This window comes from Lissotriton vulgaris, chromosome 11 (genome assembly GCF_964263255.1).
Source record: "Lissotriton vulgaris chromosome 11, aLisVul1.2, whole genome shotgun sequence".
Lineage (NCBI taxonomy): Eukaryota > Metazoa > Chordata > Amphibia > Caudata > Salamandridae > Lissotriton > Lissotriton vulgaris.
This window is the reverse complement of record NC_141699.1, coordinates 1064950720-1064977723: the sequence shown is the minus strand read 5'-3', so window position 1 is coordinate 1064977723 and position 27004 is coordinate 1064950720. Positions and strand designations below refer to the sequence as shown.

General features: G+C 42.3%; 1 protein-coding gene across 1 annotated transcript in view; it reads left to right on the top strand.

Annotated features, from left to right (window-relative positions):
* Positions 1-27004, top strand: part of THPO (thrombopoietin) — a gene marked incomplete at its 5' end in the record, with an annotated part of 220585 nt that overhangs the window by 90492 nt on the left and 103089 nt on the right. Inside the window, one exon of the mRNA XM_086944439.1 lies at positions 18689-18867. Coding sequence (XP_086800565.1) covers positions 18689-18867 — 179 coding nt within the window. The remainder of the gene's footprint in view (positions 1-18688; positions 18868-27004) is intronic.

Below are 27004 nucleotides of genomic sequence, written 5' to 3'. Positions count from 1 at the left end.
AAGACTGCCAGCAAGGTTCAGCGAGCTAAATGCTCACCATTAAGATATGCGGTGATCTTACGAGTGTGAATTCCGGCAAGGCTATCTCGGCCTTTCAACCTTCTGAGATGATAAAGTGAGTGCTCAACTGTTACTTACAGTGCTTAACTCAGAAGTGCGCTGAGAGGCACTTTAGGAAAGAAAAAATATTTATATTAGTGAGTAGTACAGAAAGGTTAGAGTTCAGATGGGTAGCACGATTGGTGAGGAGAAAGGGGAAGGAACGGACAGTGTTCCAAAATGGGATAAGGTAAAAAGGGAAGTGTTATTCAGTGTGACACTTCATTTTTCAGGCAAGGAGATCGGTAGAAATGGATGAGGGATATTGTACATGTGAAATTCGTCTTCAATTGATGAAGAGTTTTCTTCTAGAAGTTTAAATGAAAAATGGAAAGATGGTGTGCTTCTCTCCAAACAGTTAAACTAAATGTACCTTCTGTTGCTGGGGTCAATGGAACGTTCGCCTGGACCCGTGCCGTTGCGGGTTTATAACAGAGTAGTGATACTGCTGCTTGAGACACCAGCCCTGAGCCTGAATGTGCAGATGACTGCATCATGTGACCACGCTCCCAGATAGTACAGCTGTTGGCAGACCCCACCCAAAAATTGTACAGTAGTGTCTGCTCATGCCTGGAAACCGGGACTGAGGCAGGCTGCTGGTGATGAGTGTGGGCTCTGCTGAGTTTATTTATTTACTAGAGCCTGAAAGTCCCACGACAATGCAGAGCGCTGAATTAAAATTTATCTGGAAAAAGTGCCCAGGAAAGGACTGACTGAGTGCTTGTGTTACTGCCATAAACCAACAGTGACTTAAAACATGAGCACTTGTGTTCCTGCCAGAAACAAATAAAAAAATAGTGCGCCATAAGTAAGATAAATGGCCTGAAGTAAAATAACCCATGTAACAGAGCCAGTCGCCATGGGCATGAAACATACACCAAAAAGAGGAACAAATTGCACCGATTCACCACACAAAAGAAAGTCATTTGGTAAAGCTCATGAAGGAACGAATGATGAGGGATGAGCGTGCCCAAAGCCCATAGAGTGAATACAACATGGCTTGAGACAGCGTATGTGCGCTGCCTAGGCTCGACCAAAAAATCTCAAAAAGCATTCTTGACGGATCAAGATGTAGCTTTCTGCCAAATCTGATGTGATTCTATTCAGTCATATTGGCTGTGGTAGTCTCTAACATTTTTGGGACCTTTTTCTCAGCCCCCGTATTGGAGCAAAATGACGATATATGAATACGATCAGAATTCAAGCAGCTGTTTATTGAAGCAACCACACACAACTGACTAGAATCTTGAAACCCTAACACACCATAACACATAGCAACCAATAGAAGCACTTGGAACACCCAGCACCAGTGTTACATATCTAAAGTACATATCCTTGGTAATTCACAGTAACATATGACCAAGTCTGCATCGGTAATCCACAGTATCAAGTGACCAAGTCTGCATTACCACACCCCGCTTGACAGATCACCCCAAAATATTCCAGGAAGAAACTAATGAGATGGAGACTTTCTGGTAAACATTTATAAACATTTGTAAAACTATGCCAAATTATTAGCAAACCGAAAAAATCTATTTCCTGTGGATTTGTGGTTCTAACTATAACTGTCCAGTTGCGATATGTACATAGTTATATGCAAACCTCAAGTGCTTGGCTTTAATATTTTCATGTATATTTCATGGCCACCCACTAGTTTGGTTTCTGGTGTGCTTACATCCTTTTCCTTGGATTTCACTATGGTTGTTGCATTTCTTAGCTATGGCTTTGTGGTTTTTAAGTTTAGGTACCTTTCTTTGTCCGTGCTAATCGTAAAACCTCCAATAGGCAGGGGTGTGGAATTTAATAAAATATCTACTTGTCAATGGGGCCGGTTGTTTCCTAAATCTACTTGTCCTGTTACAAAATCCATTTGTCCCTTTTATGCCATGTAATGCAGCAACAAATTATGGCAATAATCTCATTGTACAAGAGCTATGAAATGGCCTCTCTGATTATGCCATGGCTCCTTCCATAGTAGGGTTTGAATACTAGCAATTCCCTTATGTTGCAACATTTCCGCAGATCTACATACTGGGGCTGAAGGTAATGGCAAGCAACAGTTCCAGGGCTGGAATGCACTCTTGGGTCTTTGCAAACCTACTAACTTGCATGTTTTAAGGGTTTTCACCAACTCTTCTCTAATCTTTTCCCATACTGAGAAAGGTTGGAAGTTTACTCCTGACAATGGCAGGCGTAAAACATCTTCCAAGGTTGAGAAAGAAGTGGTTGTAGGGAATGTGAACTTGCAAAAACTCAGATTTTCGCATGAGCAAATCTACACGTGCATATTCGCTCATGCTAAAATGAAGTTCACAAAAATTTTTCTAGGAGTACTATTACTTGGCCTACTTCTGTAAAGCCTTGTGAGTTCAAAAAAGCTGTACATCTGCACCTAATGCAAGGATATGGGTGCACTTTTGAGACTTTATTTAATAATTCGGCCCCTAATTAGGTCTGGCGTTAACCATGACCATTTATGATTATTAAAATTCTGTCCCTTTCTGTCTATCGGCTAGCTTTACTGTGAGTGATTGCATTCTGTTCTTTCACAAGGAGCATATCGACACACATTCATTATCGTCGGTGTCAGGAACAACTGTTCCAATGTGTGCTTTTTGAGACCAGAACTTTTTTTGCTTTTGTCAATGTTTTTTTATAAAGGCGAGAGCCAAGCTGCTCGCAAACCAAAAAGGTTTTTACAAAACCAGGCCAAAACAAGTCACGCATTGACAAAACCAAAAGGCTGAGCAACAATTTCATACCTACTGGTTTACCATTGCTTGTTTATTTTTATGTTTCTCATAAAATTATTAAAACTGGTTACACTGATTTTCCATTATGAATGTTTTTGGGAAATACTAGCCTACATCAACATCAACACATTTTACTTAATGATACTGCAAAGAAATGGTACCTACAATTTACAGTAGTTTTGCAACATTTTTAAGCATTTTTTTGTGAACATTTTATTTTGAAAGCAAAGAATCATCAATCTTGCTTTCAAGTTTCTGGAGATATTTTCAATCTAATCGGAGATGATTCTGGGAGCATTATACATAGCCTCATATTGCTTAACATTGAAAACGTCTGTATACATTTTTATACTGGAACCAGTGTCAGTAGTGCCGTCTGTGCTGACATTTACTTGGAGCGCTCACCCTAATAATAAAGGCTTTGCAAGAATTACCTTAATTGCAGGTAATCTCCTTCCCTGATCCATAATGTGTTACTGTATACTGGCAGCCAAAGGGTTTGTCCTGTAGGGGGTTGGACCTACTTGTCCCAAGGACAAAATACACATGAAAAGTGGGGGTTCCGCCATTGTAGTTATATCACTGGAGTCAAAGGTACTGTGAAAAATCCAAGCAGAAATCCAAAAACAAGTGTATCAAATGTGCCACACCTATTCAGCAGAAGAGCGGTAAGGGTGTGGGATGTAGCCTGTGGTGCGTTTTGGAGCACTGGTGTGGTAGTGCACTGTTCGTTTACAGACAGAACAGTTTCTGTTGGAATAGCCACTGATATTTTCATAGACATGGAGTCGTAATGTGTGGGAAAATTGTGTTTCTACGAATATTTATCATTTGAGCATCACATTTGTTTTGATCCTATTAAAGTCTTTGTGTTGATCACACTTCAGCACTTACAAAAAAAAGTGCTTCATTACTTCTTTCCTAATAGCTGATATATTTTGAAATATGTGTATAGTTCGTGTACAGGTATTTGAATGTTGTTGTGTTTTACAAAAAAATGACATCCTACAGCCTTTTCCTTCACTCCCTGTACCCCAGCCAGACTTCCACCTAGGTCACTTTAACAAAATCCTCTCACTTTCCCGTAAGAGAAATAAAAGTAAACATCAGTTTCCAGATCAGCAGTAATTTATCTGAAGACATTTCCTGTTATTGACAGCAAATGTGAGACGATAAACATAAAATTTACAGGCATTGTTTACCCCATCTGGCTATGGTCTTTTTATCTTGCCAAAGTCATGAATAAAGAATTTGATGAAACAACTCTGCTGAACTGCCATTCTTTTGATGAAATATGATTTATAAATGTTTATATAAAACTAATCACTTATTGTGAACCTTAACTGAAATCAGAGTGCTGGACCATTGTGTGCTGTTTATGGTAAAGTGAGACACAGTCAGTGCTTAATTTGAGCAGGTGCTTGCAGGTGCTCAGCACCGGCACCTATTCCTCAGCACAGGTGCTTATAGCACCAGTTAAGGACACACTCATTTGGAAGGCAGCCTGATTTTCCACAGAATCACAGGATGTTGAGCCACGCTGAGACTCGAACCCGGTTCCCCAGCTCCAAAATCAGCATCTCTAGCCATTAGGCAAAGTCCTCTCCAGAATAGTAAGTGCTGGGGCTCTAGTTCGGAGTCAGTTTACACCAGCACATTTCTCCTGTTAGCGCTGCCTCCTGAGGAGAGCCCCAGCACTTTTTATTTGACAAATTAACCACTGGACACAGTGTGTCATAGGAGATTTAGGGGTTTTGGATCTCCGGTCCTTAGCACCTTGCCTGTTTAGATAAAAATTCACTAAGGGATAGGTGCTATTTCGTCTTGCCTCAATCCCCGTTCTATCTTCACTATACCTTCTGAACTCTGGCATAGTTATTTTTAGGGGTGCTGAGGTACCGCCCTCATTCCCGCACCCCTGCTTGCATTGCCTATGTAATAGAAGGCTGAGTCAGCCTTGCCGACATCAAAGTTGTCTAATTCGTGTGCGCCTCTAGCTGATGACGCACGAGAAACATCATAAATCATTCCAAGTCATTGGTACAGCGCACAGCTACCCCAGCAGAGGCGTCCCGGGGCTCAAACGCAAGATTGAAGAACAGGCTCGACCACTCATATCTACACTTGATTAACGAGCCAGGTTTTTAAATCTTTCCTGAAACTGTGTTCATTACAGACCCGTAAAACATCTGTCCTCAACTGCTGTTTGACATTCTGAATATATCACTGGCAAACAGACCAGACTTAGGACTTCTCATGCAAAACAACTGGCCCTATGTCAACACAAACAGGAAGCAAGAATGTACTTTAACTGAGTAAGTGCAGTACTTCTCAGAGAAGGAAGAGCATTTAGGGAACCACATTCTAGGTGTATAGACCTGATCCTGCTACAATTAATATTAAACTATTGTTCACTTAAACCACGTCAAATTTCTACATATATCCAACTGAATTTTGGGGCAGATTTATAAGCCCCTAGCATCACTTTTGCGCCGCCGTTGCGTCTCTTTTGTGACGCAGTGGTGGCGTAAAAGTTGCGGACCACTTACAACATGACTCATCTAGGGAGATGCGTCACGTTGTAAAGCCCTGCGTGACATTATATCTGTGTCAGGGGTAATGTAGGCATGGTAGGCGTTCCCACGCAGGAAAGCCTCGTAAAAATGATGCAGTGAAATCTAGAAGATTTCACTGCATGACTTTAAGGACACCACAGCGTCCAAACCTTACGCCTGCTTGAAGCAGGCGTAAGGATTGACGCAGTGTATTGGGAATAGGCCACTACACGCATTGCTGGAGTTGCATTGTGCTTGCGACACGACTCCAGCAATGCGTGACTTTTCCGTCCACAGATGAGTCAGGATTTCTGACGCATCTGTAAATCCTTGGGCCATGGTGCGCCGTACTGTAAATACGGCATATCCATGGTGACGCAGGGGTTTCGCCTCGTGGCGCAGGGATAGTGACGCATCTCTACAGATGCGTCACTTTCTCGTAAATCTGCCCCTATGTGTTTCATTTTATGGAGGCGTAAGCTGTGTCTCAGACTCATCGTGCTACATGAGCAGTAGAAACATAAGGCGTACGTATGCTTTATCCTCTTGGAACATGAACCAGGTCTTGCATAGTTGCATCAGTGTATAGCGTGTTGATGAGTCTGCCAGAGAGTTTATAACTTTATAGGAAAGTTTACTATTTGAAGGAAACATTTACCCTTATAAGGAGACACTATGCATCTTGAAGAAATTAGGAACAGCTGGACAGAAATGTGTCCTGCTGGATTCTGCAGATGCTCTTTGCCCATCACAGCAGGAGGTGAGGTGCATAATGTGAGATCCTTCAGATAGAGAATTTCAAAATGAACATATCTATGGGTAGTAAGAAATAATTCTCTTTTTTAATTCTTCGTCATAAAATTTTACGTTTCTATGTCGAAATTGGACAACTGTAAGAGGAGCCTGACATTGGCTATCATTGAAATATTAACTTGTTTTGTCTAGTGTTTTATACCACAGTGTTTGCTGAACAAGCTAAGTAGCAGATTTTGGAATTCTGTGGATGTAGGCAGGAGTGAAACAGACTACTCATACACTCTCGGTGGGGGTGAAGGGGGTTCTGATGTATGTGTGAGTGCAAGACAATATCTCAAACAGAGACCTATTTGCGTGTTGTTGAACGCAAAGTGGGAAAACGTGTAAATTGGCAACATGCTATCCTTCCACATGACTGACATTTCAGGCCCCACATGGCTATTTTGTGGCCTGACCCAAAATGAGACTGTCACTCCCAGCAGAGCCAATGGTTAAAGAGGGTTGACACACAGCCTACTATATGTATGCTGTTATGTGGGCTGAACCAAAGTGTAAATGACACTCTCACAGACCAATGGCTGAAGGAGGCTGACCCAAAGCCCCTTTCTTTATGTAAAATTACAAAGAATATGAAGTATAATTTTTCGTAATTAGAAAAGATTTGCAAGACAGCTAAAGCTATCACTAGGACAGACAAAAAAGCAAAATAAGCTGAGATACTGGCACAATGGGAAAAATCCTTTACAACGCATGCGTTACAGCGCTTGTCATTACCCCGCATTTTTTACTCCTCAAAATCTTTTACAACGCAGGGCTTTGCACTGCAAACCATTATATCGCATTCCCCATCACAATGCCCCGGTGGAGTTAGAATAGTAATTGTGTTGTAATGGACAATGCCTTGTAATGGATTGTGTTGTAAAGCCCTGCGTTGTAAAAGTTTTTGCGTAGCAAAAAACATGAGGTAATGGCACGCGTTGTAAATGCGTGCGTAGTAAAGTGTCCTATTCTGGCCCAATTCATGAAAGGCAAGTTCCATTACTTAAAATGCTGCCTTGTACTAGCACTACCAATACCAGGATACCAACCAAACTGGAATTTCGTTCCAATAAAAACCAGAAAAGACACAGATGGGGATACAGTGAAATGGCGAATCAGCAGGGAAACAGAGGCACGCTAACATAGGCACGTGAAACCCGCTCTTTACAGTAAAGTTGTACATAGAATTAACTGACATGTACTTCAGTGTAAAAGGCAGCATGAACTTGCTTTGACTTTTTAGCATCTGTAAACCAAGATATTCCCTTTGTATTCTCATGTATTGTTTGTACTTTAGGCGATAGAACTCTTTTAATGAAGGACCGCCAACCTAGAAATTGTAAAGAGACAAGATGTAAGCCCATCACAGCATAAGGACCAATTGAAATGAAATGGAAATGAATTGAAATACATTAATGCAAGTGCTTGAATAAACAGCAATCCAAACCACCTTACAGTTCTTTACAAGCGCACCTCTACTGGACATCTTTTATAACATGAACCAATTTATTGACATAGATTGACCCCTAAGTGTCTTGGAGATAAATTATGAGAGGTTTTATTGCATACTCCACTTCTACAATTGTTATTACTACTACTTCTACTACTACTAATAATAACGTTATATATAGCACCCCTATATCATACTTATGCCATTTTTAAGCAATGAAATTAAGATATGTTACTATAACTCAAATTATGACACGCAATGTACAAAATTTTGGTAGGATGGAGGCCTGAGACTTGCCAGCATTTGCACCAATGACCTCCAACACACCACATTTCTCAGAGGCACAAGTTAGTTCACTGAGTCATCCGTACAGTGCCCTGCTTGATTGTTTGGAGGGAAATAGCAGCCTACAATGACTGAGGTGATGTCATTCCCTGGTCTTCTTCTTGTAAACTGTTATACTCTTTGCAAGGTCCTTGTTACTGTGAGACTAGTCTCTACCCTGGAGACAAGCTTCTCACTCTCCTCTTACAAACAAATATATTTTCCCTTAAATCCCTTATGTATATGTTTCATTCCTTTGTTAAACAAATTACTTCTTGTTTACTGTATGAAATAACAGGACTCACTCATAAAATTTACAGTTAAACTAAATTTTTGATGCTCTAAGTTGGAGTCTTGGAGAGAGGAAAGGGAAATCTTAGGGCTGTCACAAAAGAGATCTGGAATCTGAGTAATGGCATTTATGGCAAACTAACTGAAACATCACCCCATCATCTTTCTTCCTCATAACTGTCCATATTCTATGAAAAAGTACATAACAACCTGTAGGGTCTGATTCATATGGTGCTCGTTGGGCTGGCGGAGGACATTACTGTCACTATCCTGTTACAATGACGTCGGTCAATTGTAGCCACTCAAGGGGTCCTCACTGTTCATTGAAAGGAAGTGCTGTCACAGTGTTTTTCAACAAAGTTTGGTGGACAGCCACCATCAGTTTTGATGGCTGATCACTACACATTTAAACTAACCACCCACTCTGGAACAAACCTCCAGATCTGGGAGGTTAGTACTGAAAAATAAAAGATTTAAAGGCTGGGCGGTCATTTGTCTTTTTCTGTTCGCTATTACCAGAAAAAAGGGCATTGCTCTGTCCACCTTAAATGGGTGGGAAATGTAATGCTTTCCATTGACTAAGCCAATTGGGCGTTCTGTCGATGAAAACATGTTAGTCTACCCTCCTCTAAATGAGGCGGACGAACCAAGGGGCATATTAGCAAGGGCGATATCACCGTTTTAGCTGGACTTTTACCCGCTAAAAGTGGCGATATTTTTATCGCCCTATTAGCAAGCTGTCGCTAACAGCAGTTAGCGACAGCTTATAGGCGATAGCTACAGGTTTGGGGCCAGCTTTGCATGTCAGCGATATTTATCGCTAATGACATGCAAAGTGGGCGTACCCAACCTGTTAGCGACTGAAAGCAGTCACTAACACAGCTATCGCCAATTAGCAAGGCAGGCGAAGCGATAAAAAAAATTGCGCTAAGTGCGAATATCGCCAGAACATAACGCCTGCTCAGACCACGACTAAACCTGTATATCCAATGGGAGGTGGATATTCAAGTTAAGTCCCCATTAGCATTAATGCCTGAATATCGCTGGATTTCCAGCGATATTCACGCATTGAGCCGATATCGCCGGATATTTTATCGCTTTAGAGATAAACGTTGCTAGTAGCACGTTATCTCTGCAATAATATCCAGCGATAGGCGACGATAAAAAAAAATGCGCTTAGCGCATTTAGGGATAATTATCGCTCTTTGTTGCTAATATGCCCCTCTGTTCTGTTTGCTATGAAGAAGATTGTCTTCCAAACCCTAAATTAATTAGTCTCCTCTTCTCAGCACAGGTGAAGCTAAAGACTGGAAATTCACCTGCCACAGCTGTGCCACCTGCAGCAAAACCTAATTAAATAATCACTGTCATAATAAACTGATGACACTGTAAAGAAAGATCCAGTAAATAAATTAGTTTGTCTGCACCCAGGCTGAGCCTGGTAATGTCACACTAACTGATTATGTCTTAAACATAGAGATAAATTAAGCAATGACCTTAAAAGTGACCAGGCCTAACAAGGGTCTCACAAACCTGATACTTAATGAATGTGCTTTTTTTTACTTGTAAAATTCTGGTTTAGTACAGATAGCTAAAGTATGCACAAGAAGTGATGGATGGAATGCTTGAATTATGCTCAGCCACTGGTAATTAATCAGACCCGCATCCCAGACCATTGTTATTTTGCACACCAGGCCACCTCAGTTTGGACCCAGCTATTTGCAAATCAGTCCTGACCCTGCTCCAATAGGAACAGTCCATTCCGAACTCCCAAACCAGGTCCTCCCTGACCCAGAACAGTATCAGTTACACCCTAGAAATAGGCTCGTCAGCCAGGTACAGCTTGGTTTCAGTGCGCACGGGACACACGTCCGGCATCCTCACTACAGATAGCCACTTTTTGGTGCAGATGGATGCGCTGGAGGTGGCTCTTACATTAACCAATCCACTTATGTGACAATATACGGTCTGCTTACTTCTAGATGGTATGAGAAGGCTTCTCCGAAGAGACATGTGTCAGTTTATTCTTGAAAGATCTCATATTGGGTTGATTTCGATCTTAGCATGGTGATTTCCACTTCTGTATGTCCTAATAGACCTATCTCTGAGGTCGATTCAGGTCTATGTGATCAAGTTTGGTGCTATGTAAAGCGCTCTGATACCCGATGTCACGGATCTAGTTCGCACTAAATAAAACTCTTAAAAATAAATTTTAAAAAGTCTGCTTCCCTGCACCTCAGGTTTTGACTGGGTGAGTAGTTTGAAAATAATTGCTTGTCATACCTGTTTGAGGATCAAAAGATAGATGGGCCACTGAGATCCCACTATGGTGTGAATCAGTTTGTCACTGGTCTGTCCTACTGTGGGGCTGCAATCTCAGCTCAGCACGACAACTTTGGCACTTGATTCAGAATAGCCAGAGTGATCAATCGCAGACTTTTCATGGAGGATGTGCGGGGGGCAATAGCTCACAAATCAAAAAGACAACTAATGGATACAATAACCTAATTTTCAGCCCAGTGCTTATATTTTATGTAAAAAGAAAGTACTTCAATCACACAGCGGATGTAAGTGCTACACAAAGTTGCAATAAACAGTGAGGAGTTAGACCTACCTCTTTCCGATACCCTCCCAATTTTCCTGTTCCTCCTGTCATGATCATGATCAAGTGTGCAAAGTCCCCAACACATTATGGGTTTAGCCAGGATTTAGCCTCAGTGCATATGGTTCAGACTGGTCACATCTCTAACTCAGTTTAATGTCTCGCAACACCTTCAGCAAAACGTCTTAGTGGGCGTGGAAGACTCGTCTGTCAATTTTGTCTATTAACCCTGGTGTAGACTAAGCACCACATTTTGTCTGTTCGTTTTTGTAGCAGCTTAGGTTGTGTGGCTGATGTGGTCCAGGCTCCCGTCTCATGGCAACGGATCTTCTGTTTAAGGAGGACACACCAGTAGCCTTTCTCGAATGAAGTTTGCAGAGGTGATCTGTGGGACAAATCTTCGCGGCTGCACTCATCTTTGGTAGCAGCGGCCGCACAGACTGGCTAGAGAAATTTGTTCTGGTTTAGCGGTTTCTACCTCCAGGCTAAATCCTTCTAAGTAGTGTCTTTTGGGCAGTTGTGACTTCCAGGCTGACCAGGGATTCCCACTTCGGTGACCATGGTTTGCACGCAGAGCATCAGTAGCTTCAGTACCAGTCTAATAAGCCAGCAGCAAATTGCCATACAACATAGGATACTTTGTACTCTGGTACAGTCATATGCAGCTCACATGGAAACTGCACCCAGCTACTGGGTAGACTCTTCCAGGACTTAGGTCACTCCTGGTGTTGGTTCCTTGGCAAATCTGCTTTACCTGGGTGCCTCCTTGCACTGGGACTATGCTGGGCTTCTCCACTTGGACAGAGTCTGCTCCTGCTGGGCAGGACAGCTTCCTTCCCTCTCTCAGCAGCAGACATGCTTCTAGGCAGTTAAGGCATACCCTCAGCTTTGTTAGGAGAATTTGCAGACTTCAAGTGAAGTCCACTCACCTCTGGAAGATTGGCTGTAAGGGAGACACCTGCTCTAAATTCACAGCAGCTCTTTGAGTATTCTGCTTAGCACTCCTTTATTTGGTCCAGAAGAACTTGGAAGTGCAACAAAGTGGGTTTGTATGGATCCATGTTCCATACACATTTTCTAGACAAGGGGTGTCGTTCCCTTCAGATTTTAGAACAAGTATGGGTTTGTTCTTTTCCAAATATCATTCCCAGGCAGCTCTCCAGAGACTACAAAGTTATGACTCATACAGCAGATAGCAATGGGGCTGGCTCTAAGCAAAAGTATCCAATGTGTTTGCTTTCATCAGCCTTCCTGAAGCAGTAATCAGAGACGGACAAAGGGTAGGCCCTGCCTTGGAATGTCCTGTCCTTGAACAACAGAACCTTCAGCCCTACCATCTATCAGATATCAGTGCTCAGGGTGAACAAATCAGCAGTCTTTTGCTAACAAGGTCCTCAATGAATTTTTAAAGGTAGCCCTGATTCCATCCCCCCTCAATTCATTGTCTAGATCACCAATGTCCAGCTACAGAAGTGCAGGCATTACACTTCCACCATCTGGGGGAAGCTGACCTCTTCATCCATCTTGTGCCATGCTAGAACGAGAAGGAATTTTTACAAATCGTGATTTCCAAAGATGCATGCATTAGTCAGACAGTGGGTAAATAAGCGTCCCCGTGGTGGTCAGGGCTTGGGGTTTTCCATGCTGCTTATTATTAGCCGTTAGTGCTGCAGTTAAGTCCATTTTGGCTGTTGTCCAATGATTAATATGATTTTTGCTGTGCGTGAAGACATGAATGCGGCAGGGCCTGTAGACATTTTTTTCAGCCTTAGAAGTTGCTAACATTGGTGAAAGGTGTGAACAGTGAAGCACTCCCCATGTGGGTGAATTCTTTACAGAAGTACTTGCTTTGAACTCTATAATGGAAGGATACACAAGAAAAATGCTAGTTGGTCCTGATGTTGGTCTCATGTACTATTGACACTCTGAGAACAAATGCCCATTCACCAGTTGACTTGGCGATTAATCTCATTAGTGAGCGTGATAAACTGTTATAAGCGCACTACCTTGTTCTTTCCCTTAGATCTCTAATTTTGCCCTGTACCGACACCCGTACTCATCATATAGCACAGGGAAGTCTTTGGGCAGCCATGCGCTCTATAAATCCCAATCCAATCAAATCAAAAATCAAAACGTGTAGTGTTTTTTATGTGAATGGTTCGTCAAACAGACTAGGAAAGTCGGAACATGAGCGAAGAGTTTCCCTTACCTACCAGGTTTTTTTTTTTTTTATTAGTGGGTCTTTCGGCTCTACAGGCTCTCACAAAGCTGTCCTTGATGGAGGTGCCATGGCACACAAATATCAAACCACAACATCACTGCCTCTGTCTCCCACACAATATCCCTGCATGGAGGCGCCACAAGACATGGATGTCAAAGGATCCCACCACGGCAGCGGCATCCTAAGCAGCAGTTCACCATGGAGAGATAGACACTGATTCCTAACACACCATCAACACACAGGAGAGTGGCACTGAGATGCTGCGGTGCACCAATGGGCAAATTGCCCTTCATGTACCACTGTCCCCAACACAGTAGCCTACAATAGCACAGATGGTAAGGACTACCCCAGCGTCTAAGCCTTCCAAACTATAGTAACATCAACAGTGAAGTCACTCACTCTACTCTGTCTCCACACAGACCCTCCATGCAACCTGAGGGGAGCTGCATGCTTGCAGTTTTCCAATGCAGACTGCCACTTGCTTTTTATTGGTGTTACTTCCATGCAATGCCTGACTTGCCTCCACAGCTCTACAGTATCATAAGAGACCAGGATGAAACCACCCCTTTCTTGAATTTATAGAGTTCTGCCTGCACCGGTTGACCTTTCGGGCAGCATGACTCTTGTTTGGGGGGTCATGCAAATAATTCTACGTGTGACAACCAGATTGAGCCTCTTTTTTTTGGAAAATAGGGAGCAACATTTGCCCCTTCCACAAGTTTACTCTGCAGGACAGACCGGTCTGACGTGCTTCCTAACAATCAAATATAATTGACTAAAGTGCCTGGGGCTGAGAAAGCCTCTGGTTCAGCTTTTGTGGCTTCTGTGACTGTCACCTCCTTTAATGACATTCACCATCAGGGATCTGGGACATGCCCAAAGGCCCCTCGGGGCTCTTAAAGTGGGTCTACAGAGGCTCTGACAGGGAGATGACTGTGTGATCTGCATTTGTGGCAAAGGGCAGCTCCACCTTAACAATCATTTGTGCCCAGCCACACAGCCCTCCTCTCCACTGATCCTTTAGGTCTGTTCCACTTACTACTAGGAGGTGCAGCGCAATCTGACACATTGTCTCTATAAGAAGCATCCATACTCCATGTCTCTGACAATCACATGGGTGCCTAATCTTTCTCCCGACACTGTCTGGCAATGTCTTTTACATCCGATTTGAACATTCATATCGTGGGAACTGAGCAGCAGAGACCCCTCCGCAATGGTGGAGGAGCGGGGGAACATCGTTTACAACGAAACTTTTACCACGCACTACCATTACAGCGCAGGAACTACAATGAAAGTCGTTACAACGACTTTCGCTGGAGGGCGCAGTTGGATAGGGAATCGTTTAATTTTCTATCCAACACCTTCCCTACTATCCACGGGGACTGGAGTTGGAATAGAAAATTAAACTATTCCACTATCCAGCGGCCCACGACGCAAGTCGTTGTAACGACTTGCGTTGTAATACCTGCGTTGTAAAGGCATGCGTGGTAAAAGCATGCGTTGGATTGTCATACAACCGGAGGAGCGCCATCCCAAAACTTCTCTTTGAGCAGTGCAAAAATTAAAAACACAATAATAATAAAATGTTATTATCATTTAATTTGTCCGCACTGAGACAGTTTTAAGGGGCAGGGCTATTGTCACAGCCAGCAGGGGAGGAATGATTTGGTGCACCTACGTTATGCACACTTAGAATGTTCTGCACCTGGCTGTATTGCACAGCATGGGTGGACAACATGCACAGGCACCCAGTCCCTGTCTGAGCGGCGAACCACGGAGCTCAGACCAATCACAATGCTGCTATCATGCTGGTGACAGCAGCGTGGTGATTAGCTAGGGATGAATTGGAGCCTGTGTGCCTCCGTACCTCCGTGCATCATAGACAGAAGGATGGAGGAGAGGCGGCCGCTGGCGTTCAGAAGGTAAGTAGCCGTTTCTTTATTTTTTTCAACCACCCACTGCAGCCCCCGCCACCGTTCACTAGCAGCCGCCACTGCAGAGTAACAACTGGAAATAAAGCTCTTAGAAGTAGCAAGCTGAAGCAAAATGCATTAAGTAAGTGGAAGAGGTAAAGAAGCATGAGGGGTGGAGCAAGCAAGGAAATAGGATGTTGCTCCAAGGGGTTTCCACTCAGGGTGCTAGCCCGTCGGCCTCTGTGGTGGGCCAGGCTTGTCTCTCTTTATTACGAAAAAATGTACAGTTTACAGTGGGGTGATGTACGATTTTTATTATTTAGTTCAGAAAAAACGTTTTGATTGTTTCACTCCATATATTACAAGATGAAGGCATTAGATCTACTGAATAAGTAACATCTGGGCATGATTTATATCTTGGTGGTAAGCATTCTGTGTCGCAATCCTGCCAGAGTATGTTTACCGCCTGATGTAGATGCGGACGGACCATAGGTATGTTGATGGCTGAGACTACTCCATCTCTGCCGTGATTAAACCCCTCTGAGGGCCCTGTGGGGTAAAGGTGCACAGAGGCAGACCTGTAATTCTTACCGGATAATTTACATTGGCGGAATTAAGGGGCTGTTTTCACTGCCCGTCACCCCCAGAAAAACCCTGGCTGTTAGGGGCAGAGAAACTGCTAAGTAGTCCCATCACCATGGGAGTGGACTCCCATGCTGGGGGGGGGTGGGGTGGGGAGGGTCATTGAATTTTTTGTTTTCAAAAATAAAATCCAGTTTGGGGATTTTCTATTTGGATAAAAAAATTGTTTAGTGCAGGGCTCCGCCATGTTGACGGAGCCCTGTATCAAACAGGGGAATGCAATGACGGAAACTGTGGTAAATGTTCCTGGCAATGCTAAATCTGCTAACCAGATCGGCTACCAGTGCGACGGAGTAATTTAGTCCATCGCCCTAGCTGATCAACAGGCTATCCGCCAGGAAATAAGTCAGGCCCATAATTGTGTTTTCATTTCTTTATAAAATGCCACCTATGTATTAAGTAAAACAACTCATCTAATGTAATCTTTCCTGAAGGTGAGACAATATCTCTTACTTTAATGTCCCAATGAGTGGTAACATGGACAACCACAAATGTTCAAAAGATATTTGTTTCCCATTGATGTGCAAACTGCTGTGTGTAGCCACAAGCCTGGAGAACAAAAAGCAGGGCACCCATACATGGGGTATAGAAAGTGACAGCTTCATATTTGCCCAATAACAACTGCTCATGCAAATTCACTACCCTTATCCTGAATCGTGCTCATCAATGAGCTTTTCTTTGGCTCACCTAACCTACTCCATTATGACGTATCAATAGACAACTTCCTCCTTTAGTGTGCAAAACCTACAGACACCCCCCATCTGCCCTCAAAAACTTAGTCATGGGTACACACTGAAGCATATTTCCCACCAACTTTGTCAGAGCAGTCAGGAGGAATGTTTTGTAATAGAGGAAAGCATTAGCCACCTTTAAGAAAAGGAAAAAGGAATCCTCTATACTTTTATGAATGAAACTGATTACACTACATCTGATGTAGGTTTTCATTATGCACATGACCTTAGGAATGCTTGACACTGCAGAAACCTGCAAAGAGTTTGCTAACAGCACAGCACAAAGATAAAGGATGGTTACTATGAAGATGTGTTTATAGAGTGTAATTTTTTGCTATAATTTGTGATGCTTGTAGTGGTATCAATAGATAGAGAGTGTAGGGGCGGTATAAAAAAACTGAAACTGTGCTTGACTCTACATAAGAGAGCCCTTAAATGATTTCCTGCAGCTTCTATTTAGGTGCAAGACGAAGGGACCCAAAAAACGGTTTCTGTGATGTGATTGGGGCCGATTCATAGAACTAGCTTAAGACAAAATCCTAAAATTACTCCTTTTGGTATTCACAGAAGTTAGGATTTTGCCTTAAGTTTGTCTTAAGACAAACTTAAGACAGACTTAAGACAGATTTAAGACAGACTTAAGACAGACTTAAGACTGACTTAAGACAAACTTAAGACAGACTTAACACAGACTTAACACAGACTTAAGACAAACTTAAGACAAAATCCTAACTTAAGTCTGTCTTAAGTCTGTCTTAAGTTTGTCTTAAGTCTGTCTTAAGTCTGACTTAAGTTTGTCTTAGAAGAATTTAAGACACAATCCTAACTTCTGTGAATACCAAAAGTAGTAAGTTTAGGATTTTGTCTTAAGTTAGTTCTATGAATCGGGCCCAATGTATCTGGCGTAAACCCACAAATTAAGTGGGAATTGATTGAGTGTTAGTTTACAAGTCTATACACTTGCCTTTTTACCCTCAATAAAGAGCTTTAAAACACCGACCTACTTGCTCTTCAGTCTCTAGAGTCTTGCAGGGGACTCTATTTTGATCATTGATAAACATTGCCAAAGGCTTTGTTACTCCCACTAGTGACTCATACCTGAGCATTTGCACTGGCTACTGTGTTCATATTTGTATCTGTGCTTACGGATGTCTCTGTGATTGTACCTGGTTTATACTTGTATTCTTACAGGATTTTCTTGATGCAATACGATCGTTTGGTTTTCATGTATTGTACATGGAAATTATAAATAAACATCAGAAACAAATGTATCAGGAGATTTAGATGCTTGGTTTGCCATTGTTTACCTAAATGCCCAAGTAAATATTTGGGAATATGAATGTACTGCATAAATCAGTGAGATAAGTCCTTGATTGTTATCTTTTGCAAATTAATTTACCCCCCTCAGTTAACAAAGGACGAAAGTCCGTACCCAGCATTTGAGGTCAAATACTTCTGCTGGTCACTGACCAGCTAAATATTTATAAAAAACATAATAAACCAGGGGGTCTGCTAAAGAGAAAAGTATACTCCGAAATGGTAAGACTCAAAGCCAAACAATTAAGTGCCAGGTTCAATACCTTGGAGTCTTTAGAGAAATACTCACAACCCAACACACACATAGCCACCAGCAACAGTAGGTGAAACCCAATGTCCAGAGATGGATTCCCGTCAAAGTCTTGTTAGTGATCAATATTCTCATTTGGTCATCTCTTCCAGCGAGTAGGACGCTATGTGTAATATAGCAAGCATATATTATCTGTTGCCTAAGCGCTGTGTGCCTGACTGGCATAAGCAGCTCTCAGTTTTCTTAAAACTTATCTTTTCAATTCTCATCTTTTGATGGAACTACTATGGCATCACCAGTTAGCATTCAGCAAAGTTTCCGTACAGTTGTAGAGAAGGCTTGGGATGTGGATGCTGCATAGCTTTAAAATGTAAGAGTTAGGTGGAAGCACCCTGAAACAGGGTTCTCGTCAGGCTTTATCAGGGCCTAGGCTTGGAAGGGTGATCTGGAAACACATCTGGGAGTATGGGTCATTTCCACTGAGGTTGAACAGCCTTTGACCATCGTGTCGGGTGCAGTGCACCCACAGTGGAATGACCAAACTTTTTTTCTATCAAGAACATTTTACATCTCCTGGGAATGTTAAATAAATGATAAAATGTCCAATTGTTGAATTAAATTGACGCTTAAATCTTCTTTCTACAATTTTGTTAAAGACAAGGAAGTTCTGTTAGTTTCTTATGTGGTCTCATTCATTCCCTTCATAAGGCGTCAGCATTTAAAAGACTTTTCTCTCTCTTTACAGGTCTCACTCAATAGAGCCCATCTCTCTGCTGGTTTCTGTAGCATCTTTAGTAGTGGATTCCACATGCATCAGCATTGCCTCCTCTTTCAGTTCCTGTGTCCACTGCCAAGGGGTCTGTCAATATAAGAGAACAGAAGACTTCCCTGGAGGCCTTCTGGCCTACTGCGGGGAATGGAAAGGTGAGTTAAAGTGAGCTGTAGACACCTACCGTAAACAGAATGGTCAGTGGGCTGAAACCAGCCATTCAGCATTGGTTTCTATTCTTCTTTAAAGTTTCCATCACTGATGCATTACATTCTTACAGTGGAAGTTTTTAGGAAAAAACTGTTTATGTGATTCTGAGATATTGGGGAACCAATCGGGTACCTCTATCTTGCTTTGTTCGCAGTTTGCAAGAGTGGCCACAATATTTGGCTTAGCATTTGGTATCAGTCTTTTGCCCACGATGGGCGTGCTTTAGTTGCTGGCATTGCCATCACAAAGGGCCTGAGAACCCAGAGCAAATCTTGTGGCGACGAGCTACATACATGCCATTCTCAGATTTGTAATGTGTGATGTGACTAAAGGCCAAACCTACAATAACTAATTTTATCTGGCAAGCGGAGTGATGGCGGTCGACTCTAAGCAATGAGAAGATTGTTATTTAGAAAGGAAATTGATGACATTATTCAAGTCTTGTGCCATTATCCACAGTTACACAGTTGCCTATATTTAGGCCTCCTTCCAACAAGTCAAAACAATGTTTAAGCTAATGGTTAACAAAATAACCTCGAAGCTGGAAACAACACTAGCATTTAAAATTAACTGCATTCACAGTAATTGCACGGGCCAAATACATGAATGATTTGTGTGAGAACAATTCTGACCAAGGGCAAGCTGCTCACAAGAAAAAGTATACTGAAGTCTTGTAATGAACTTGAATATAATTGGAAAACCCTTTTCTCCAGTAGTGAATAAAAGTGTCAACATATATCATAATGTATTGTTAAATCTCAATTGAGAGCAGAAGAGAGCAAGAAACATATAATGCTGCCTCAATCAAAGACTGGGGGATCTGACTTTGAAAAGTAATAGAAGGACTAGAATAGCTGTTTGCAAATTGACTGGAACAGGGTAGAGACATGGAAGAAAGACTTCAATAGAAAAGGACTGTGACCAGGATGTAGAATAGACCAAAAAGAGACTTGAGCAAAAAAGGACTGTGTCTAGAAATCCTAACATAGTCACTCTGAACTAACCGTGAGGACAGCAGTGACTCTGGATGAGGTTAAAAAAAAAGTTCAGCATGTAGTTGCAAAAAAACAGTTTAGATTTATAATATCACTAGCAGCCCGCCCCAGCGTTGCCTGGGGCAGAAAGGGGCTGGGGGCAGTACACCCGCTCCCGCCCCGACCCCCTCCGGTCCCGACCCCCTCCCGTCCCGACTCCCTCCCGCCCCCACTCCTCCCGCCTGTCCCTCTGTGCACACCAGCTCCCCTCCCGCCCTGACTCCCTCCCGCTCTCGCCCTGATTTCAAGCTTTACTTTACCTGAGCTGCCGTTCCCTCCTCTTCGCCATGACGCGCCCGCGCTCCTCACCTCACCGCAGCTTCATGTCCGCCGCTCCTCCTCCTCGTCGTCATCACGCACGCATCGGGGTCATCTCGCACGTCGCGTCGCGGCCAGCGCTAGGTACCGGCCGGCGCTACTTTCAGGGGACTACTTGGTTTTAAAGCTTAATTTTTTTTATTTACTTAAAAAAAAAATTATATAGCCTATGTCCATCTACACACCCTGACATTTTCATAGATGTATCGGGTGTGTAGATTGGTGCTGTGGTTCCTGAGTTTACCTGGCCAAAAGGTGCAAGTTCTCTCTTTATAATAGTAGTATAGATTTACTTATTTATGATTCGGAATATGAAATGGTCTAATGAAGAACACACGTTATTTTGTATTGCTTTATCGATTGTTTTCCTCTTGTTAATGTAACAAAATTATATGAATTATATAATTGTGTGAAGATATATTTGTGTGATTGTTGCGATTTGCAAAGGATTCATGGCCATGTGTTACATCACTTGATTAAGCTAAACTTAATACGGGGGCGATACTCGAACTACCGGGAACTCTGTTAAATTGCTCCAAAATGTGTGTCTTAAGCATTACTTTTTTCTGTATCTGTCACTTCATGGGATGGAAACAGTTAACATTTACTGTCCATTTGTTGTTCCTCCCATTCCATTCACTGTACAAAAGCCACTGTCCACTCAGCATAAGGGACGTTTCCCCGCCGAATTAGACTTCACCCGCACCAGCACACGTCACCAATCAGAGATCAGAGATATGTCTTTGTGATTTTAATTACCGTGGTGAAGGTTTGGAATGGGCATTCTCTGTGTTTTTCTGCTCCTTGTTTTGGTTTGTGGCGCCATTGCTCGCCGTAATTCTGACGCCCACCCACACAAACACAGTGGATAGATTTATTTTCCGATTTTACTTTATATGTGGAATCCAATTCGACATGATTGTCCTTATAGGGATATGCCCCCTTGCTTGTGCTTTATTACATAACTCTTGCAGGCAAGCACCCTTATTTTAACGGAGAAATTCTTCAAAAAAGTATTTTGCCATTTTAATGTATTTTCAGTTAGGGGCTAATAGTGTTAGCTGCCAATGCAACATTAATATTCGTATTCCATCAAGCATTGCTTTCAGCGAAATGGAGAGCGAGCGTTCTCTGTGGACAGGTATGTTGATAACGGGCTCTGCGTGCATTATTGCTGAAAGAAAAGTACTTACATTGCAGCCTTGTACTGGAAGTGGTCATGTGCTCTCCGGTGCTCTCTCCCTTTCACAGGCTCAGAGCAGAGCACTCTGCACGGCTCTCTGCTTTACCGTTAACAGCATTTCTTGAAAGAAATCTGTATAGTTTAATATTTCCAAAGGAAACCTGGAAATACGCCAACTATACATGTTCAGCATGTCGCGTCGGCTGGATATTAAAGCTGACTGGAGGAAGAAGGATTCTGGCCGTGTACGGGGAGGAATGAAACAGCACATTTGAGTCTCGCAGTCCTTTCAGTATTAAATTTTCAGGAAATAAAATTACTTGTATATTAAAACAGAGCCTTCGTCATCACGCACGTCGCACAGCGGCCAGCGCTAGGACCCGGCCGGCGCTACTTTCAGGGGACTACTTTGTTTACAAACTTAATTTTTTTAATTTACTTTTTTTTAATTTATATAGCCTATGTCCATCTACACACCCCGACATTTTCATAGATGTATCGGGTGTGTAGATTGACGCTGTGGTTCCCGAGTTTACCTGGCCAAAAGGTGCAAGCTCTCTCTTTATAATAGTAGTATAGATGAAGTGTATTCAAAACCGTGCAATGTCTCCCGCTAACATATTTAAAGAGAGCACTGGCTAGTAAGACACCACTACAGTGCCATAATTGGGTTTCACATTTCAGAATTGGGGAAATTACAATAGAAAAGAGGAGCTATCTTATAAAAAATTGACATGATAGAACAAATCAGGAAAAATAGCCAACCTCTGACTGAGCTCATTAAAAATCTGATGACTCCTATCAATTCAGGAGAAGCGTGGAACACCTCTGATTCATCAAGAAACATTAAGGCTAACAAAATGGAATTTGGCAAATTGTACAGCTTATTGGCCAGTCTTCAAAGACTCAAAGGTGTTATCTCTCTTGACCAACACTCCTCAGAAAACAAAAGAGCATTAAGAATTTTGTGGGAAAACAAAATTCATGTGATCTTCAATTCTTATTCCATTTGTTTGGTCACCATCCAAAACAAATAGTTTTCCTACTTTTGACTGTTTTTGGCACATTGAGTTGGACATATTAAATAAATATTTGCGATCTGAGGAAGTTGCCGACGTTTTAGCTTGTAGCTTTCAGATGAAACAAATGGCTTGATTAAGTGTTTCCGGGTGGTTTATTTTCTATGGCCCTTGTAGTGAGGCAGACGGGATATCCTCACATTTGTAACAAAGTCACCCGATTGCCAAACTCTAAATCAGGCTCAACGTGTTTTTTAAGAGTTTCACATGTCCTTCATATTGAAGCCAGTGCTTTATGCATTGGTTTGCTCACACTACACTATGGTTTGATTCACCAGATCTGGATTGTGGGGACAATGACAGGGCAACAAGGTCTTTGGAAGCTAGAGGCTCAATTTTCCCATAACCTCAGAGAAGCCACTTCCTGTGAACCGCTTGCTGGTAGACTCCAGAGTGAAATGCCCTAGATCTTTCACTCATTGTCTATTCACAACTGCACAGTTGTGTTCTTACAAATAATGTTTTGGTGTGTCCATTTGATGTGCGTTTCAGTGGGTTGTAATAAAACATTTAAACATTGTTTTAAAGAGTGTGCTGTAAGTTACCACTGGTGGCAACCGTGGTTAATTCAGGTAAATGGATATTGCTTAAAAACAGTTTAGACAGCTTACACATATAACATGTTTTGAAATAAAATATATTGCATGGCTTACAACTGTTTCCTATCAGTTTTGCTGGTGGTATTGTGATATTTTTAGGTTAGTAGTTAGCATATTCTTGAAATCGTGAGTTTTTTATGTGCGTGGGGGTTATAAGGCCTTCTATTTTGGTGAATTAGTAAACGAGTACAGTGAACTGTCTGAAAAAGGTTGGTAGAGCATACATCATGTTAAACAAATGTTTGATAGTTCTAGTTTGGAAAAAAGTAACTATTTACAGTTTTGCAGCCCATTCTGTAATACTAATCATGCTGGTTCGAAATGTTTGCAAATATGTTTTCAAATGGGTGGTCCTTCCTTTACCATGGATATAGCCCTGTGCAAATGAGAACATTATTTGCCTTTGAGCCTGCTACATATTACAGAAGTGAAGACAGAGGCAACGAGTATGTTAGGTGAGGCACAGTAGGTACCCAACCCCATTGTGCCTCTTGGGTGTGTCCCTCAGGCATGCCCCGTGTAGGTGAGTGCAGTTATTCATTGCACACACCTGGAGTGGGATCTCAGCATCCCTTTGAAATATAGGCTGCATTTCCATTTGCAGAAAAAATACAGCGGAGACTTCGTACCGAGAGGCCACCTTCCACTATTGTACAGTTTCCAGTGCAAACACACATTCATCCATTCACTGGGAACAGCACATTGGCTGTGATATGGTGCACTATCCCATTCTTCTCCCAGAACACACACTTAAGGGTACACTGCCAGACATTGTGGGACAATGTACTATGTCTCGTTGCACTTGTGCTAGCAATAGCACCCCGGTGACCATTTAAAAGGCTAGAAGAAGAAAATGATAGTGCATTTTTCATTTTTGACCCTCCCAATCAATTCTGCTGAATACATTTCAATTGGCAATTAAAACTGTGCATCCCTTTGACAACCAAAATCTCCCTTTTTCAACATTGTAATGTTGATATTGTAAGAAATTAGAGTATTGGAACCACAAAAGTTACTAAACTAACCGGTGCTTAACACTCTGCTAGTTTGGCACAAAGCAGTCAAGCTTAACCTAGAGGCAAGGTGTAAAGCATTTATGCAGCACTCAAACAGTAATAAAGTGAAAGCATAACACAAGAAAATCGCAAACCAATTTAGAAAAATAATGTACATTTTCAAATGTAAAACGGTTTCAGAACAACAAAAATCATATGCAATTTTTAAACTCCAGGTAAAAATAGCGCCTAAAAACACTAAGCGCAACTCGCAGTAATCTGGCCATGATGGACCGGGGGGAAGTCACAAGTTCAAGCCCAACCACAATGATGCATGGGTCAGATCCAAGAACCACATTAGTCTATCTAAAAAGTTAACTTCTCAAAGACCGGCGTGAAAAGTTTGTTCGCAGAAGTGGAGGCAACAGGGAACAGGGAGAGTGTCACAGTTGGTTGTCGCTGTAGCTTGAAGAGCAGACTGGATGGCACAGGCTATTGCCGCTGTAGTACCAAGAACAGGTTGGGTGCTGCTAGACGTTGTTGCTAGAGTTTCATGTTGGAAGTCACCACGGGCTGTCATTGCTATAGCCTGAATTGCAGATCTTGCATTGCCGGTCATCGCTGGTGCTCGCTGTAACGTAGATAGTAGGTCTCACCACAGGCAGATGAGTCTTCTGCGAAGGAGCCTGTTCATGGTATCATGAAGTACCCAGTCTTTAGGATTTCTCCTTTCTTATCAGGAGGAGCACAACTGATGCCACCCAAGCGTCAAGGACCTCGGACGCACCATTTGCAGCAGGTCAACTGAGCAGTTGTAGGAAGGCCTCTGGAGCCTGTCCCTGTAGTTCAGACAGGGGTTCAGCCAACTGACCCTTGGAGCCACTCAGCAGCAGGGCGGTTCTCTGTGAGCAGCAGGGTATTTCCACTTCTGTAATGTTTACAGGTCATGAAGTCTATTGACGAGTGGCTTAGGAGGTCCAATATTTATACCTGGTGCCAACCTGTATGTGTTGGAGAACTCCTTGTACTATCCCCACAACTGGTTCTGAAAAGTTCCACTCTTCCCCTGTCAAGGCTGCAAGAGGTCTGGGGTGACAGAAGGCTGTTGTCAGGGTCCTGTGTGTGTGTTGAAGGCAAGAACTTTGAAGTGTAAGTGGGGCAGGGTACAGCTCGTCTCCCAGCCCTTCTCGCAGGATGGCCTATCCTGCTCACACCTAGTCCCTTTTTGTAACCATCTAGGAGGAATACACTACCCCAAGCAGCAGAGCCATTATCTGTCCATTGACTAATGGCACTGGCAGAAGGCACAATGCTGAGGACAAGAAAACTGTAACTTTATTAAAGTGTCTAATATTCGACTTTAACATAAAAGAGGATTTTACATTACAGTTCATTTGAGCAAAATCACAATATCTCTATCTGCTTCCATCCTAATTTAGCATTTATTACGTGTAATAGAGTCACAAGTGTGGGTCAATGGGAGATCTAGGCCTTACAGAAGTAAAAAAGACATTAGGTATTATTCACTGGGAGAACATGAAACAGTTAGACCCAAAAGTCCTGCTTTTTAGTACTATGCACCCTGCCCTATGGGCTTTTAGGCTGTACCTTAGGGCTGACTTATAAGTGTTAGGAAGGAAGCTTTGGGCCTGGCAAAAGGTATTTTGCCAGGTACAGGCAGGGCCAGTTACAGCTGGTCAGCTGGGCAGTTGCAGGGAGGCCTCTGGAGCTTGTACGTGTAACTCAGACAGAAGGTCAGCAAACTGACCTTGGAGTCCCTCGTGTGAGCCTGGGATGAAAAGGGCAGGTCCAGTCTTCCTTATCAGAGACCAGAAATGTCCTCACACTGCAGGGCAGTTCACGGGTAGCAGCAGGACCACTTCCCGCCTATGCGGAACCAGCCAAGAAGTCCTTCTACACATAATATGTATCTACACTAAGCTATTGGAGAAACAACGTACAATTTCAACTAAAGAAGCATTAGTTCGCAATGCAATTAAATTGTCGCTTTGTGAGATTCCTCAACATAGTGGAAAAGAGACTGGTGGTATTGCAATTTTCAGGTGGAAAAGCTGGCGAAAAAAGATGTCTCAAGAAAAGTCTGGAAAAACCAACTAAATACAGTATTTGAAGTCATTGAACACAAACTCCATGCCACTATGATGAGAACGTTCAAGCTGTCTCACCGTCATAGCATCTTCCTATTTGTTTACACATCAAGCATTTTAACTTAGAAAGTCTCAAAGGTATACAGAATTGGCAAATTTGCACCAGTCATGCCTACGCACAAAGCACTTTAAAGTAAACTTTTAAAGAACCAATTGTTATGGTTGTTTTTCCATATATATATACAGGAAACATGTCTTGTAATTCGAAAAGAGGTAATTTATTCAATTGTACAAGTACAGTGGAGTCCACCTCAAGCCATCCAAAGCCTTTCCAGTCCAGATCTGACTCCCAACTGTCGGGATCTTGAACTCCATCAACATTCAAAACAAGGCTCACGAAGCTTGTGCCACACTCACACAACAGAAAGATAAAAACAAGGCTTAAATGTAAACACTTACAATATAAATGATTGACTACATCATCTCTCCGCTTTATAACAAAAACAAACAAAAAAAATCATAAATATTTATAGAAATTTCCATTAAAAGTGAACATCTTATAAATAACGAGGCTTTCTAGAAATGCGTCTCATCCTAGTTGTCACTCATACTACCACATCTGTTGTATTCTCAGCCCATCTTCTCATAGAACCCTCTTCCTGATTGCTACTATTTTGCTATTGCTATTTCATGGTGAGGGATTGACCTACAATGATATAAAGTGTTTTCCTGTTTTTGTCAGCACTGGAGCTGTGCCAAGTGAAGG